Here is a 17,086-nt window from a genome sequence, read left to right as displayed (position 1 = left end):
TCTCTCGCCCTCTTTTCACCCTATTTCTCTCCATATTTCACTCTCTTTTTCTCACTCTCTTTGTGTCTGGTTGTGATCTGGTATCATGGTTTATTCTTCATTAGATATTTGGTACTTGACAAGTTCTTCTTTCTGAGTGGTAATCATGTTAGGGGTGCTAGCAGACTGGCTTAAAGACTGGCTTAAAGACTGGCTTAAAGACTGGCTTAAAGACTGGCTTAAAGACTGGCTTACATAACACAACCAAGCGGGAGAGAAAGAGAGAGAGGCCGAGGCTCCTTTGAGCTTTTTCAATTAAAGACTCATTATTTTCATAAGTCTACGGGGTGACGGCGGCATCTTCAGTTGCAGATGCGTGGCTCAGTTGGTGCAGCATGGTGCTTGCAACACCAGGGCTGTGGGTTTGATTCCCTTGGGTGACTAGTACTGAAAAAAGTATGAAAATGTACGCACTCACTACTGTAAATTGATCTGGATAATATTGTTTGCTAAATTATTTTGAATGAGTGGAGAGGAGGATGTTAAAGAGAGAGGGATGACAGAGAAGAGAAGATGGGGCAGTATATCCATTCTACAAAATAAAAACAAGCGTCTTGGGTCTCTCTCTCTCTCTCTCTCTCTCTCTCTCTCTCTCTCTCTCTCTCTCTCTCTCTCTCTCTCTCTCTCTCTCTCTCTCTCTTTCTCTCTCTCTCTCTCTCTCAATTCAATTCAATTCAATTCAATTCAAGGGGCTTTATTGGCATGGGAAACATGTGTTAACATTGCCAAAGCAAGTGAGGTAGATATTATACAAAAGTGAAATAAACAATACAAATTAACAGTAAACATTACACATACAGAAGTTTCAAAACAATAAAGACATTACAAATGTTATATTATATACAGTATATACAGTGTTGTAACAATGTACAAATGGTTAAAGCACACAAGTTAAAATAAATAAGCATAAATATGGGTTGTATTTACAATGGTGTTTGTTCTTCACTGGTTTCTCTCTCTCTCTCTCTCTCTCTCTCTCTCTCTCTCTCTCTCTCTCTCTCTCTCTCTCTCTCTCTCTCTCTCTCTCTCAATTCAATTCAATTTAAGGGGCTTTATTGGCATGGAAAACATATGTTTACATTGCCAAAGCAAGTGAAATAGATAATAAACAATAAAAAATGAACAGTAAACAATACATTCATAAAAGTTTGAAAAGAATAAAGACATTTCAAATGTCATTATGTCTATATACAGTGTTGTAATGACGTGCAAATACAAAAGGGAAAATAAATAGTCATAATTATAGGTTGTATTTACAATGGTGTTTGTTGGTCACACTTCTTGTAACAAATCTTGACCTGTTGTCACAAGAAAAGATCCCCCCCTCTCTCTATCTCTCACTCCTTCTCAATTCAATTCAATTTCAATGTAAGGGCTTTATTGGCATGGGAAACATATGTTAACATTGCCAAAGCAAGATCTCTCTCACTCTCTCTCTCTCTCTCTCTCTGACAGACACTCTCTCAATTCAATTCAAGGGGCTTTATTGGCATGGGAAACATATGTTAACATTGCCAAAGCAAGTGAAGTAGATAATATACAAAAGTTAAATAAACAATTCAAATGAACAGTAAACATTGCACTCACAGACTTTCCAAAATAATAGAGGCATTTCAAATGTCATATTGTGTACAAAAGGGATAATAAATAAACATAAATATGGGTTGTATTTACAATGGTGTTTGTTCTTCACTGGTTGTCCTTTTCTTGTGGCAAAAGGTCACAAATCTTGCTGCTGTGACGGCACACTGTGGTATTTCACCCAGTAGATATGGGAGTTTATCAAAATTGGGTTTTTTTTTCAAATTCTTTGTGGATCTGTGTAATCTGAGGGAAATATGTGTCTCTAATATGGTCATACATTTGGCAGGAGGTTAGGAAGTGCAGCTCAGTTTCCACCTCATTTTGTGGGCGGTGTGCATATAGCCTGTCTTTTGAGAGCCAGGTCTGCCTACGGCGGCCTCTTTCAATACCAAGGCTATGCTCACTGAGTCTGTACATAGTCAAAGCTCTCCTTAAGTTTGGGTCAGTCACAGTGGCCAGGTCTTCTGCCACTGTGTACTCTCTGTTTAGGGCCAAATAGCATTCTAGTTTGCTCTGTTTTTTTGTAAATTCATTCCAATGTGTCAAGTAATTATCTTTTAGTTTTCTCATGATTTGGTTGGGTTTAATTGTGTTGCTCTCCTGGGGCAATTCCTCTGTAGGTGATGGCTTTGTTATAGAAGGTTTGGGAATCACTTCCTTTTAGGTGGTTGTAGTATTTAACGACTCTTATCTGGATTTTGATAATTAGCAGGTATCGGCCTATTTCTGCTCTGCATGCATTATTTGGTCATTTACGTTGTACACAGAATATATTTTTACAGAATTCTGCAAGTAGAGTCACAATTTGGTGTTTGTCCCATATCTCTCTCTCTCTCTAATTCTTTATCGCTCACACTCTCTCTCTCGCGCTCTCTCTCAATTCATTTCAAAGGGCTTTATTGGCATGGGAAATATACACTACATGACCAAAAGTATGTGGACACCTGCTCATCGAACATCTCATTCCAAATTCATGGGCATTAATATGGAGTGGGTTCCCTCTTTGCTGCTATAACAGCCTCCACTCTTCTGGGAAGGCTTTCAACTAGATGTTGGAACATTGCTGCAGGGACTTGCTTCCATTCAGCCACAAGAGCATTAGTGATAAACTTTACATTTGGCACTATGCATTTGGGCAGGTATCGTTCTCCTGGCATCCGCCAAACCCAGATTGGCTTGTCAGACTACCAGCATAATTCATCACTCCAGAGAATGCATTTCCACTGCTCCAGAGTTCAATGGTGTCAAGCGTTACACCACTACTGTCGACGCTTGGCATTGCCCATGGGGATCTTAGGCTTGTGTGCGGCTGCTTGGCCATGGACACCCATTTCATGAAGCTCCTGACAGACAGCTTCCGGAGGCATTTTGGAACTCGGTAGTGAGTGTTGCAACTGAGGACAGACGTGCTTCAACACTCGCCGGTCCTGAGAGCTGCGTGGCCTACCGCTTCGTGGCTGAGTCATTGTGGCTCCTAGACGTTTCCACTTCACAATAACAGCACTTACAGTTGACTGGGGAGCTCTAGCAGTGCATAAATGTGACAAACTGACTTGAGGAAAGGTGGCATCCTATGACGTTGCCACATTGAAAGGCACTGAGCTTTTCAGTAGAAAAAAGATTGGAGAAGTGGTTTATCCATACATCTCCATTTTGAATAGATAACTCTTTGTGTTGTTGTTTGTTTATAGTTTTCCAATTTTTCCAAAAGTAGTTAAATTCTATGGATTCTTCAATTACATTGCTGTTCCTTCTTTTTCCATAGTGTGTGAAGGCTCAGGCTCAGGCCTTCCGTAGTGAAGGCTCAGGTTCTCTAGGTCTCTATGTTTTTGGTTGGATAGGTTTCTCAATTTCTTTCTTAGGTTTTTGCATTCTTCAAACCATTTGTCATTTGTTATTCATTTTCTTAGGGTGTCTGCTTGAAATGTGTTGATTTGATTTGGAAGCTAAAAGGTCAAATGTACTGTTTAGCCTTTCTACTGCCAAGTACAAATGTACACCTTCACTGTCATGGTGAAATATTTTGTCAAGGACGTTGTCTAGAAGGGATTGAATTTGTTGTTGCCTAATTGTTTTTTAGTAGGTTGCTACACTACATTCCTTCCATCTATGGCATTTCTTAATATTATACAGTTCCTTTGGCTTTGATGCCTCATGATTGAGTATTTCTCTGTTCAAGTAGACTGTGATTTTGCTCTGATCTGATAGGGGTGTCAGTGGGCTGACTGTGAACGCTCGGAGAGACTCTGGGTTGAGGTCAGTAATAAAGTAGTCTACAGTACTATTGCCAAGGGATGAGCTGTAGGTGTACCTACAGTAGGAGTCCCCTCGAAGCCTACCATTGACTATGGTAAGTGTTTGCCCCACTGTGGGCTGACAGTGTCAGGTTCTTGTCCAGTTCTGGCTCTAGGTTGCCACAGACTAGTACTTGTCCCTGGGCCTGGAAATGGTTGATCTCCCCCCTAATATGGAGAAGGTGTCATCATTCATTTATGGGGATTCTATTGGGGGGATATACAGTAGGTAGCACAAATTAGGATTTTTTTTTCTGTTGAGATCATTTCTAGTCAGATGTCCTGTTTTGGCAATTTTAATAGAGTGGGTTAGGTCTGCTCTATATCAAATTAATATACCACCCGAGTCTTCCCTTTTCACACCTGGTAGTTTAGTGGATGGGACTACCAGCTCTCTGTAACCTAGAGGGCAACCAGTTGGTCCATCTCATCTATATCATGGTTCTTATAGGATTACAATGTCTGTATTTGATGAAGTCTGGGTTCCTGCTCTTCAGGCCAGAGGCAGATGACGTCAGAACTTGTATATTCCAGGATGAGATAGTAAAAGCTTTGTGTTCCATTGTTGTTTAGGCTCAGACCATTACAGTACATGTGAGCAGAGCATGTGATGCATACCTCTTAGGTTGCAGCTTGGGAAAGGGGCATACCTAGTCAGTTGTACAACTGAATGCATTCAACTGAAATGTGTTTTTCGCATTTAACCCAACCTCTCTGAATCAGAGAGGTGCAAGGAGCTGCCTTAATCAACATCATCGGGGAACAGTGGGTGAACTGCCTTGGCTCAGGTGCAGAATTATAGATTTTTTAGCTTATCATCTCAGGGATTCAATCCAGCAACCTTTCGATTACTGGCCCAACACTCCTACACACCAGGCTACCTGCCACCCCTTTGTCCAATGGTCACTGAACAAATTAGGAAGAACAATAGCATGCGCCTGCTGCAGTAACACTCCAAATGGATGGCTCAGAAATAATACATCATTTTTAACACACTTGAATCATTATACTCAGGTAGGCTAAATTACCTTTTTTACAGAATAGCGTTACAGAATTTGCAATTCCGTATGTGGGAACATTGCTACTGCAACATGTTAACACCACCTTTTCACATGTTAGGAGAATACAGTGGCTTGCAAAAGTATTCACCGCATTGGCATTTTTCCTATTTTGTTGCCTCACAACCTGGAATTAAAATTGATATTTGGGGGGTTTGTGTCATTGAATTTACACAACATGCCTACCACTTTGAAGATCCAAAATATTTTTTATTGTGAAACAAACAAGAAATAAGACAAAAAACATAACTTTTCATCACCCCCCAAGTCAGTACTTTGTAAAGCCACCTTTTGCAGCAATTACAGCTGCAAGTCTCTTGGGGTATGTCTCTATAAACTCTATACATCTAGCCACTGGGATTCTCCCATTCTTCAATGCAAAACTGCTCCAGCTCCTTCAAGTTGGATGGGTTCTGCTGGTGTACAGCAATCTTTAATTCATACCACAGATTCTCAATTGGATTGAGATCTGGGCTTTGACTAGACCATTCCAAGACCATTCCAAGTTTCCTCTTAAACCACTCCGTGTTGCTTTAGCAGTATGCTTAGGGTCATTGTCCTGCTGGAAGGTGAACCCCCGTCCCAATCTCTCCAAATCTCTGGAAGACTGAAACAGGTTTCCCTCAAGAATTTCCCTGTATTTAACGCCATCCATCATCCCTTCAATTCTGACCAGTTTCCCAGTCCCTGCCGATGAAAAACTTCCCCACAGCATGATGCTGCCACCACCATATTTCACTGTGGGGACGATGTTCTCGGGGTGATGAGAGGTGTTGGGTTTGCGCCAGACAGCATTTTCCTTGATGGCCAAAAAGCTCAATTTTAGTCTCATCTGACCAGAGTACCTTCTTCCATACATTTGGGGAGTCTCCCACATGCCTTTTGGCGAACACCAAATGTGTTTGCTTTTCTTGAAGCAATGGCTTTTTTCTGGCCACTCTTCCATAAAGCCCAGCTCTGTGGAGTGTACAGTTTAAAGTGGTCCTATGGACAGATACTCCAGTCTCCGCTGTGGAGCTTTGCAGCTCCTTCAGGGTCATCTTTGGTCTCTTTCTTGCCTCTCTGATTAATGCCCTCCTTGCCTGGTCCGTGAGTTTTGGTGGCGACCCTCTCTTGGCAGGTTTGTTGTGGTGCCATATTCTTTCAATTTTTTAATAATGGATTTAATGGTGCTCTGTGGGATGTTCAAAGTTTCTAATCTTTTCTCATAACCCAACCCTGATCTGTTCTTCTCCACAACTTTGTCCCTGATCTGTTTGGAGAGCTCCTTGGTCTTCATGGTGCCGCTTGCTTGGTGGTGCCCCTTGCTTAGTGGTGTTGCAGACTCTGGGGCCTTTCAGAACAGGTGTACATATACTGAGATCATGTGACAGATCATGTGACACTTAGATTGCACACAGGTGGACTTTATTTAACTAATAATGTGACTTCTGAAGGTAATTGGTCTCACCAGATCTTATTTAGGGGCTTCATAGCAAAAGGGGTGAATACATACATATGCACGCACCAATTTTCCGTATTATTATTATTTTTTCACTTCACCAATTTGGACCATTTTGTGTATGTCCATTACATGAAATCCATATAAAAATCCATTTAAATTACAGGTTGTAATGTAACAGAATAGGAAAAACACCAACGGGGGTGAATACTTTTGCAAGGCACTGTAACGCTATTTCACCACCACATGTGAACATATGAATGTTTCATACATGTGAAACGGCAAATTAGATTTTCAAATGTAAATCGTTTTCACATGTGAACTTGCAATTCCACATGTGAAAGTGAGATTTTCATATGTGGAGTTTTCTTATATTTGAAAGTGCAAATGTAATTTTTAAATGTAATTTTTATATGTAAAAATGCTAATGACATTTTCACGTGATTGATTTTTGCATGAGAAATTTTCACATGTGCAACTGCAATTCATACTTGAGGTGACATGTTGAAATTTAACCTCAACATGTGAAAACAGCAATTTCACATGTGAAAATGTGATTTTGTTAAAGAATGTTTCTTTAATACTAGTAATGTCTATGTTAATGTTTTAAATGAATGTAAATTGTAAATTATTTTTGTTTGTAATGTATTTGTCTTTTTGTGTCGGACCCTAGGGAGACTAGCTGTCACCATTGGAGTCGGCTAATGGGGATCCTAATACAAATCAGTATCAAACAAAAACTTCATTTTTTTTATTGTTAGGCGTTCTCTCCCTCTTCTGTGTGTGATAACAGGGACTTGGGGTTGAGCCACCCAGGGCTTTAGACTCAGTTATCAGCTCTCACTCAGCCTGGCAGCTGCCACTCACACACCATAGAGAGAGAGACTAAAGGGTAGGGTTGAGTGGACAGAGTCAGTGAAGTGTTTAAGTAGTAGTGGTAATAGTAGTAGTCACATTGAAATGGAGGGTTTTTGTTAGGTTAATCCTGGATTTGAGTTTAATCTCCTAAAAATGGGTTTAATTTTCCCCTGTTTCCCTCTTATGTATATGTTTGATGACCACTGTAACACGGTGCCCTTTTCGAGACATGGCCACATGCAACTGAGAGTGGCTTTAATGGAATGTCATGTTTTTTTTAATTTTATTTTGATCATAAGTTCTTTCTCTCTCTCGCTTTCTCTCTCTCTCTCTCTCTCTCTCTCTCTCTCTCTCTCTCTCTCTCTCTCTCTCTCTCTCTCTCTCTCTCTCTCTCTCTTTGTGTCTCTTTCTGTCTTCAGCAGCATCCAGCTTCAGTTTCTGCCGTGCGTCCCTGGAGCACACAGTGTCTGTAGAGGAGCTCAGCTACCAGCTGCCTCGTCGGCCAGGGGCCAGTCTGACCTGGCACGATGGGAGGGGGCAGAAGAACACACACACCGTCAAACTACTGCAGCAGCCAGGCACAGAGGGCATACAGGTATCATAATGGGCATGCACAGACATACACATACACACACGCACACTCACACTCATAATGGGCAGTGCCAGATGACAATTTAGACACCAGCACTATGAGAAAGATCAGAGAAAATAACACGTCCTTAAACATAGAGAGATCTAAACACATGCTTCATAGATCAGTAGCACTGCCTTGTGTCTCTCATTATAGAGTCTCAACAGCGTACTACAAAGGATGTTTGATTGTTCGTCCCTCCTCATCACAAGAGCTGCTACAGCCTCAGAAACCCACAAGAGAGACTGATTATGTAAGAGATGATTGATTAAAAACAGGTAATGAGATGAATGCAGGTACAGAATCCTCTCTGGGAGAGAGAAGAATAAAGGAGTGTAGTGCTATCCCACTGAGCAAAAGTACATTGGATTTGAAAAAAGTATTTTGTTTTAAGTGTGAAATTTCAACCACAGGATTATGTCACCATGGTAACCAATTTTCAACATTGACAAACCTTGTATAAAATATGTTGAATTTGTACCTTTGAAACAACGTCAGAAAATATAATTGCCTAATTAAAATACACAAAGTAAGCAAAACAATGAAATACATCATTCCAACATTACCTAAAATTATGAATAAGATACTAATGAGATAGACCTACAGTATATAAGCAATATAACAATTGAGATTTACAATATATGACATTAATGAGCGAGCTAGGACGGACAATTTTTTCAGCACTTTTGAAATGTACAGCAACAGAATTCAGAACATGGGCCGTTCTTACAGTATTCTCCCTGTACACCAAGTCAGAACCATAAGATAAGTAATAGGGGCATATAAGCAGACAATGAAAGCTCTTACAATATTCGATTTTGACATTTCTCTAAAACAGGTTATAGGCTACATGTGCACCACCAAGTCAGAATAGTAGGCTAAGTTCTGAGGGGGAGAGGGACCAAATTATTAGGGTGAGACATATGGACTACTAACAGCTTACTACCCAACATATTACTTTCTTAGCTGCAGAATACATATCCTGGCATATTACATAATTTATGCAGCAGCATACAAGACATATTTTTGAACTAGTTGTGGTGCTCACTTAAACAGGAAGGGGGTGTGGCAGTCCTTGTGGGCAAGATTTGTCATCAAACTTTGTCATCAAAGTCTGGCATTCTCTGGATTTATGGTGCTTTCAAGACAACTGGGAACTCGAGAATAAAGATAGGTTGAATCATGACATCAATGATCTTCAGGTAGGAAAGTCAGAGCTCTAGAAAGAGGACTGAGTTCCCGACTTGGAATTCCGAGTTGGATGACCGTTCAAAACGTATTTTCGTGTCCGAGCAAATTTTTTTCAGAGTTCGCAGTTGTCTTGAACGTACTGAAGTTGGAAGTCAGAGATTTCCCACTTCCGAGTTCCCAGTTGTTTTGAATGCAGCAGAAGTCATGCTGAATGGATAGCATGGCCAATTATGTATTCAAGCTTTTCTGGCCCATGGTGTTGCATGTACATTTTTATTATTTTAAGATTGGAAAAGAGACCCTTTCAGAAAGATGTTTTAAATCCTTAAACCAAGACTTGGACCACACACCCTCTCCACCAAATAGCAGGCAGGGGAAGCAAACTATAGTTTCGGCAAGTGGGTTAGGAAATCTACTTTGTGCATGACACACATCATTTTCCCAACAATTATTTACAGGCAGATTATTTCACTTATAATTCACTGTATCATAATTCCAGTGGGTAGGAAGTTTACATACACTAAGTTGACTGTGCCTTTAAACAGCTTAGAAATTCTAGAAAATTATGTCATGGCTTGAGAAGCTTCTGATAGGCTAACGGTAAAATAAAAATAAAAATAAAATAAATAAATAATTGACATCTTTGAGTCAATTGGAGGTGTACCTGTGGATATATTTCAAGGCCTAACTTCAAACTCAGTGCCTCTTTGCTTGACATCATGAGAAAATCAAAAGAAATCAACCAAGACCTCAGAAAAGAAATTGTAGACCTCCACAAGTCTGGTTCATCCTTGGGAGCAATTTCCAAACACCTGAAGGTACCACGTTCATCTGTACAAACAATAGTATGCAAGTATAAACACCATGGGACCACGCAGCCGTCATACCGCTCATGAAGGAGACGTGTTCTGTCTCCTAGAGATGAACGTACTTTGGTGCGAAAAGTGCAAATCAATCCCAGAACAACAGCAAAGGATATTGTGAAGATGCTGGAGGAAACAGGTACAAAAGTATCTATATCCACAGTAAAATGAGTCCTATATCGACATAACCAGAAAGGCTGCTCAGCAAGGAAGAAGCCACTGCTTCAAAACCGCCATAAAAAAGCCAGACTACAGTTTGCAACTGCACATGGGGACAAAGCTTGTACTTTTTGGAAAAATGTCCTCTGGTTTGATGAAACAAAAATAGAACTGTTTGGCCATAATGACCATCGTTATGTTTGGAGGAAAAAGGGGGGAGGCTTGTAAGCCGAAGAACACCATCCCAACCGTGAAGCAAGGTTGGCAGCATCATGTTGTGGGGGTGCTTTGCTGCAGGAGGGACTGGTGCACTTCACAAAATCGATGGCATCATGAGTTGGGAAATTTATGTGGATATATTAAAGCAACATCTCAACACATCAGTCAGGAAGTTAAAGTTTGGTTGCAAATGGGTGTTTCAAATTGACAATGACCCCAAGCATACTTCCAAAGTTGTGGCAAAATGGCTTAAGGACAACAAAATCAAGGTATTGGAGTGGCCATCACAAAGCCCTGACCTCAATCCTATAGAACATTTGTGGGCAGAGCTGAAAAAATGTGTGTGAGAAAGGAGGCCTACAAACCTGACTCAGTTACACCAGCTCTGTCAGGAGGAATGGGCCAAAATTCACCCAACTTATTGTGGGAAGCTTGTGGAACACTACCCGAAACGTTTGACCCAAATTAAACAATTTAAAGGCAATGCTACCAAATACTAATTGAGTGTATGTAAACTTCTGAACCCCTGGGAATGTGATGAAAGAAATAAAAGCTGAAATAAATATGAACTATTATTCTCACATTTCACATTCTTAAAAAAAAGTGGTGATCCTAACTGACCTAAGAAAATGTTTACTAGGATAAAATGTCAGGAATTTTGAAAAACTGAGTTTAAATGTATTTGGCTAAGGTGTATGTAAACTTCCCGACTTAAACTGTATGTCCAATGGCCGATGAGCACAGATACGTTTTATCTAGAATTTATTTTGATATGACAAGAATTGAAAAGGATTTGCCAGTAGATTGTGTAATGATTCATTATGATGACTGCTTGTCTAGCTAGCTAGCTTGCCAGATAAGATTTTGAAAGTTTGATGGTGACATCATCAGTCTAAAAAAGCTACGGTATATATAACGTGATTTGAAGTCATTTTATCTGTGGCCAATGACCTTAAGCCTTCTTGGACAGGTACTTCTAATGTAAATATATGGTAGCACCCAAGGGGGCTTGAACTGCTGAGCTCTTCTGGTAGATTTTGCAGTGACGTAGTGTCCCCGTGAGTGACAGAACAATGAGCCAATCACGGCACAAATAGAGAAGATTACCAACACCTACGCTCTGTTCATTCGCTGGCTGCCTCTCCACTACAGAAAGCAGAAATTGTTTTTTACATTGTTTGCAAACTGATATGCAACGCCAAAATAACATGTAAAACAGGCAAATATTTTATTTTTAATTTTTAATTTTTGCTAAACAGGTGGAGCTCAAAATACTAAATGAATGGTCGCAACTGTGCTTGGATAGTTCCATCTGTGCCACTTACTTAGTCTGACTTTAATTCCAGTTTGTTAAAGAATAGGACTAAATAAAATAAAATCCAAACTTTAAATACACTTTAAATAAAGTTTGATTTGATTTAGTCCTATTCTTTATCATTGATGTTTGATTGAGATGGAGACGTGAATTTGTAGACAAAGGAATTAAAGCCAGACAAAGTCAGTGGTACAGATGGAACTATCCAAGCAGAAGATACTTCTCCTTCAAATGTTGACATTTGGTTGTGTTGACAACCAAACACGATTCAATATCAATTCAATGCATTTTAAATTATCCAGAGTTTGAAATTCTAGTCCTATTGTATTGTCTGTGTTGAGCTGAATTCAGGGTTGAATTGAAACAATAGCCCTTTATACTACAGTGTATAGGGCTAAATAGCATCATTGATGATATACTGTATGAGGGATATAGTACGGTTACATTTAATTTGCTCTCTTAATTAAACCTACCCTTTGGAATGACTTTGAGAGCAGCAGTGGAGATCTCTCAACAATCATTCTCATGATGGCACATTGGTAATAGTTAGAGACAATTAGCATAGCTAAGCAGGGCTGGGCTTCGTTAACATCCTGGATGTGAGACCAAAATGTAACTGTAGATAGATCAATTCTCCAGTTGGAGGTTCTGCTGGGCCATTATTTATTTTCTGAAAGTGAATATAACGTTGAAAATCTGACATTGTTTTAAAGGTACAAATTCAAAATATTTTATACAAGGTTTGTCAATGTTGAAATGTGGTTACCACGATGGCATGGTCCTGTGGTTGATTATGTGACCCTGCATAGTAAAGACACACTTCAGAAAGCCAGTCTCTTCCACAAGATGCTCTCGTACAATATGGAACCCCATCTGTGCACTTCTAGAACAAAACAAAGGCAAAAAAAGCATTCTATTTTTACAGTGCCTGACCTAAATGAGAGCATGACATAACAACACACTTCCTGGTTGCCCTGTAAGCCAACGGAGTCATGGGAGGAAGGAGGTTCTTTGTTCCATTTCTCCAAAGCCCTTGAGAAACTGTTGGCGACAAGAAAGTGCAAACACGCACCGCGCTGTTTAATAATTCACAGCTACTCTAATCCCTAAGACAGGTCTGAAAGGCTTAATCAAAGATGGGTTACGAAGCTGTTTCCATGTGAATATATAGAGGATTTATCATTATAAACCTTGTCTATGGTATGAAGAACATGCTGTAGGATTTCCACATGACTTTGAGCAACAAGACTTACTATGTATTATTCAACAGTACAGAGACAGAGGGCAGTCTTTGTGTGCATGTGCGTGGGTGTGTGCGTGTCCGTGTGCGTGTGTGTCCAGCTATCTGTGGAGAGATGATTAGATTAGAGCCCATTAAGTTGGCTTAACAGAGATCAGCACTAATAAGGAAATAACTTTAGTAAAACAACAGCCTAGACACACAGACACGCACACAAACCTACATAAACACACACACACACACACACACACAGTGAATGTTGATGAGGTAGGGCCAGAAGACACTGTCTAATTCTAAGAATCTCTTTTCACACATCACATGCTGACACACTGATCATAAGAAACAACACAAAAGATGAAGAAGTGATACTGCAGCTCTTTCTAATTGCTCAACAGGGTGTTGGGGTTTATTTTGGACCATCTGCATGGTCAACAGTTACTCCATATCTCTGACGTAGTTATGAGCAGCAGAAACTAAGAACGCATTCCCTTCAGAATGGAACACTAATCAATAGAGAATAAAAATAGCTTGTCCAGTTGTGTATGAGGAGACTGTTGATTTGGTGGTTGGTTGGCTGGTTCTAATGAGACCGTTAGTTTGGTGGTTGGTTGGCTGGTTCTAATGAGACCGTTAGTTTGGTGGTTGGTTGGCTGGTTCTAATAAGACCGTTGATTTGGTGGTTGGTTGGCTTTTTCTAATGAGACTGTTGGTTTGGTAGTTGGTTGGTTCAAATGAGACTGTTGGTTTGGTGGTTGGTTGTTTCTAATGAAACTGTTGGTTTGTTGGTTGGTTGGCTGGTTCTAATGAGACCGTTGGTTTGGTGGTTGGTTGGCTGGTTCTAATGAGACCGTTGGTTTGGAGGTTGGTTGGCTGGTTCCAATGAAATTGTTGGTTTGTTGGTTGGTTGGCTGGTTCTAATGAGACTGTTGGTTTGGTGGTTGGTTGGCTGGTTCTAATGAGACTGTTGGTTTGGTGGTTGGTTGGCTGGTTCTAATGAGACTGTTGGCTTGGTGGTTGGTTGGCTGGTTCTAATGAGACCATTGGTTTGGTGGTTGGTTGGCTGGTTCTAATGAGACCATTGGTTTGGTGGTTGGTTGGCTGGTTCAAATGAGGCATTTGGTTTTATTCATTATTCGTTGTAGTTTGTCAGCTATGTCAACTCAACAAAAAAAGAAACGTCCCGTTTTCAGGACCCTGTCTTTCAAAGATAATTCGTTAAAATCCAAATAACTTCACAGAACTTCATTGTAAAGGGTTTAAACACTGTTCCCCATGCTTGTTCAATGAACCATAAACAATTAATGAACCTGCACCCGTGGAACGGTCGTTAAGACACTAACAGCTTACAGACGGTAGGCAATTAAGGTCACAGTTATGAAAACTTAGGACACTAAAGAGACCATTCTACTGACTCTGAAAAACACCAAAAGAAAGATGCCCAGGGTCCCTGCTCATCTGTGTGAACGTGGCTTAGGCATGCTGCAATGAGGCATGGGGACTACAAATGTGGCCAGGGCAATAAATTGCAATGTCCGTACTGTGAGACGCCTAAGACAGCGCTACAGGGAGACAGGACGGACAGCTGATCGTCCTCGCAGTGGCAGGCCACGTGTACCAACACCTGCACAGGATCGGTACATCCGAACATCACACCTGCGGGACAGGTACAGGATGGCAACAACAACTGCCCAAGTTACACCAGGAACGCACAATCCCTCCATCAGTGCTCAGACTGTCCGCAATAGGCTGAGAGAGGCTGGACTGAGGGCTTGTAGGCCTGTTGTAAGGCAGGTCTTCACCAAACATCACCGGCAACAACGTCGCCTATGGGCACAAACCCACCATCGCTGGACCAGACAGGACTGGCAAAAAGTGCTCTTCACTGACGAGTCGCGGTTTTGTCTCACCAGCGGTGATGGTTGGATTCGCGTTTATCGTCAAAGGAATGAGTGTTATACCGAGGCCTGTACTCTGGAGCGGGATCGATTTGGAGATGGAGAGTCCGTCATGGTCTGGGGCGGTGTGTCACAGCATCATCAGACTGAACTTGTTGTCATTGCAGACAATCTCAATGCTGTGCGTTACAGGGAAGACATCCTCCTCCCTCATGTGGTACCCTTCCCGCAGGCTCATCCTGACATGACCCTCCAGCATGACAATGCCACCAGCCATACTACTGTTTCTGTGCGTGATTTCCTGCAAGACAGATATGTCAGTGTTCTGCCATGGCAAGCGAAGAGCCCGGATCTCAATCCCATTGAGCATGTCTGGGACCTGTTGGATCGGAGGGTGAGGGCTAGGGCCATTCCCCCCAGAAATGTCAGGGAACATGCAGGTGCCTTGGTGGAAGAGTGGGGTAACATCTCACAGCAAGAACTGGCAGATCTGGAGCAGTCAATGAGGAGGAGATGCACTGCAGGACTTAATGCCGCTGGTTACCACACCAGATACTGACTTTTGATACTTTTGATTTTGACCCCCCCCCCTTTGTTCAGGGACACTTTTTTCCATTTCTGTTAGTCACATGTCTGTGGAAATTGTTCAGTTTATGTCTCAATTGTTGAATCTTGTTATGATCATACAAATATTTACACATGTTAAGTTTGCTGAAAGTAAACGCAGTTGACAGTGAGAGGATGTTTCTTTTTTTGCTGAGTTTTAGATGTTTGAAAAACAGGGAGACGGGACAGAGAAAGAGATAGAAGGAGTGAAGAAGAAGAATAACAATATAAAGGGAGAGAGATGAGGGATGCTGTTAAAATATGGACATATGGTGGACTCTGATGCTACAGAAGAAAGGAGATATTATATTATAGGGGCCTACGGTGTGATAACTGCAGCAGGCGTATATGAAGGCTTATTGTGAGTGATAGAAGTAGAGGTAGAGGTAAGGACTGGGGAGGTGTGAGGGGCACATGAAGGACGATGAGACTCGTGTCTGTGAGGGACTCTGGGGTGGAGAGACAGATTAAAGGGTTGATTGAATAATGACATGACAGTAAAGGAGGGAGGGAGGGATGAAAATGCGATTAAGACAAGGGGACAGAAAAAGAGAAAGGGGAGAGGTAGCACAAAAGAGGGGAGAGAGAGGAAGGGGAGGAATCTGAGATAAGAGGGGAGAGACAGAGGAAGAAGAAGCTGAGAGAAGAGGGGAGAGACAGTGAAGAGGAAGGGGAGGAATCTGAGGGAAGAGGGGAGAGACAGAGGAAGAGTAAGGGGGAGCTGAGAGAAGTGGGGAGAGACCGAGGAAGAGGGGAGAGAGAGAGGAAGAGGAAGGGGAGGAAGTTCTAATGAGACCGTTGGTTTGGTGGCTGGTTCTAATGAGACCATTGGTTTGGTGGTTGGTTGGCTCTAATGAGACCGTTGGTTTGGTGGGTGGTTGGCTGGTTCTAATGAGACCATTGGTTTGGTGTTTGGTTGGCTGGTTCTAATGAGACCATTGGTTTGGTGGTTGGTTGGTTGGTTAGTTCTAATGAGACCATTGGTTTGGTGGGTGGTTGGCTGGTTCTAATGAGACCATTGGTTTGGTGGTTGGTTGGTTGGTTGGTTCTAATGAGACCATTGGTTTGGTGGTTGGTTCTAATGAGACCGTTGGTTTGGTGGCTGGTTGGATGGTTCTAAGGAAACTGTTGGTTTGGTGACTGGTTGGATGGTTCTAATGATACCATTGGTTTGGTGGTTGGTTGGCTGGTTCTAATGAGACCGTTGGTTTGGTGGTTGGTTGGCTGGTTCTAATGAGACCGTTGGTTTGGTGGTTGGTTGGCTGGTTCTAATAAGACCGTTGGTTTGGTGGTTGGTTGGCTGGTTCTAATGAGACCGTTGGTTTGGTGGTTGGTTGGCTGGTTCTAATGAGACCATTGGTTTGGTGGTTGATTTGCTGGTTCTAATGAGACCATTGGTTTGGTGGTTGGTTGGTTCTAATGAGACCGTTGGTTTGGTGGCTGGTTGGATGGTTCTAAGGAAACTGTTGGTTTGGTGACTGGTTGGATGGTTCTAATGAGACCATTGGTTTGGTGGTTGGTTGGCTGGTTCTAATGAGACCGTTGGTTTGGTGGTTGGTTGGCTGGTTCTAATGAGACCGTTGGTTTGGTGGTTGGTTGGCTGGTTCTAATAAGACCGTTGGTTTGGTGGTTGGTTGGCTGGTTCTAATGAGACCATTGGTTTGGTGGGTGGTTGGCTGGTTCTAATGAGACC

General features: G+C 41.6%; 1 protein-coding gene across 4 annotated transcripts in view; it reads left to right on the top strand.

Moving 5' to 3' along the window:
- LOC139542912 (sterile alpha motif domain-containing protein 10-like) overlaps positions 1–17,086 on the top strand; it is a 148,479-nt gene that overhangs the window by 78,648 nt on the left and 52,745 nt on the right. For 3 of the 4 annotated variants that reach the window (XM_071348890.1, XM_071348889.1, XM_071348892.1), the window contains exon 2: positions 7,694–7,869. In XM_071348890.1, the coding sequence (XP_071204991.1) occupies positions 7,694–7,869 (176 nt within the window). The remainder of the gene's footprint in view (positions 1–7,693; positions 7,870–17,086) is intronic. The other variant, XM_071348891.1, reaches the window with a different exon arrangement.

This window comes from Salvelinus alpinus, chromosome 17, assembly GCF_045679555.1.
Source record: "Salvelinus alpinus chromosome 17, SLU_Salpinus.1, whole genome shotgun sequence".
Taxonomy (NCBI): domain Eukaryota; kingdom Metazoa; phylum Chordata; class Actinopteri; order Salmoniformes; family Salmonidae; genus Salvelinus; species Salvelinus alpinus.
Note: the sequence above shows the minus strand (reverse complement) of the source record. Positions and strands in the feature narration are given on the sequence as shown.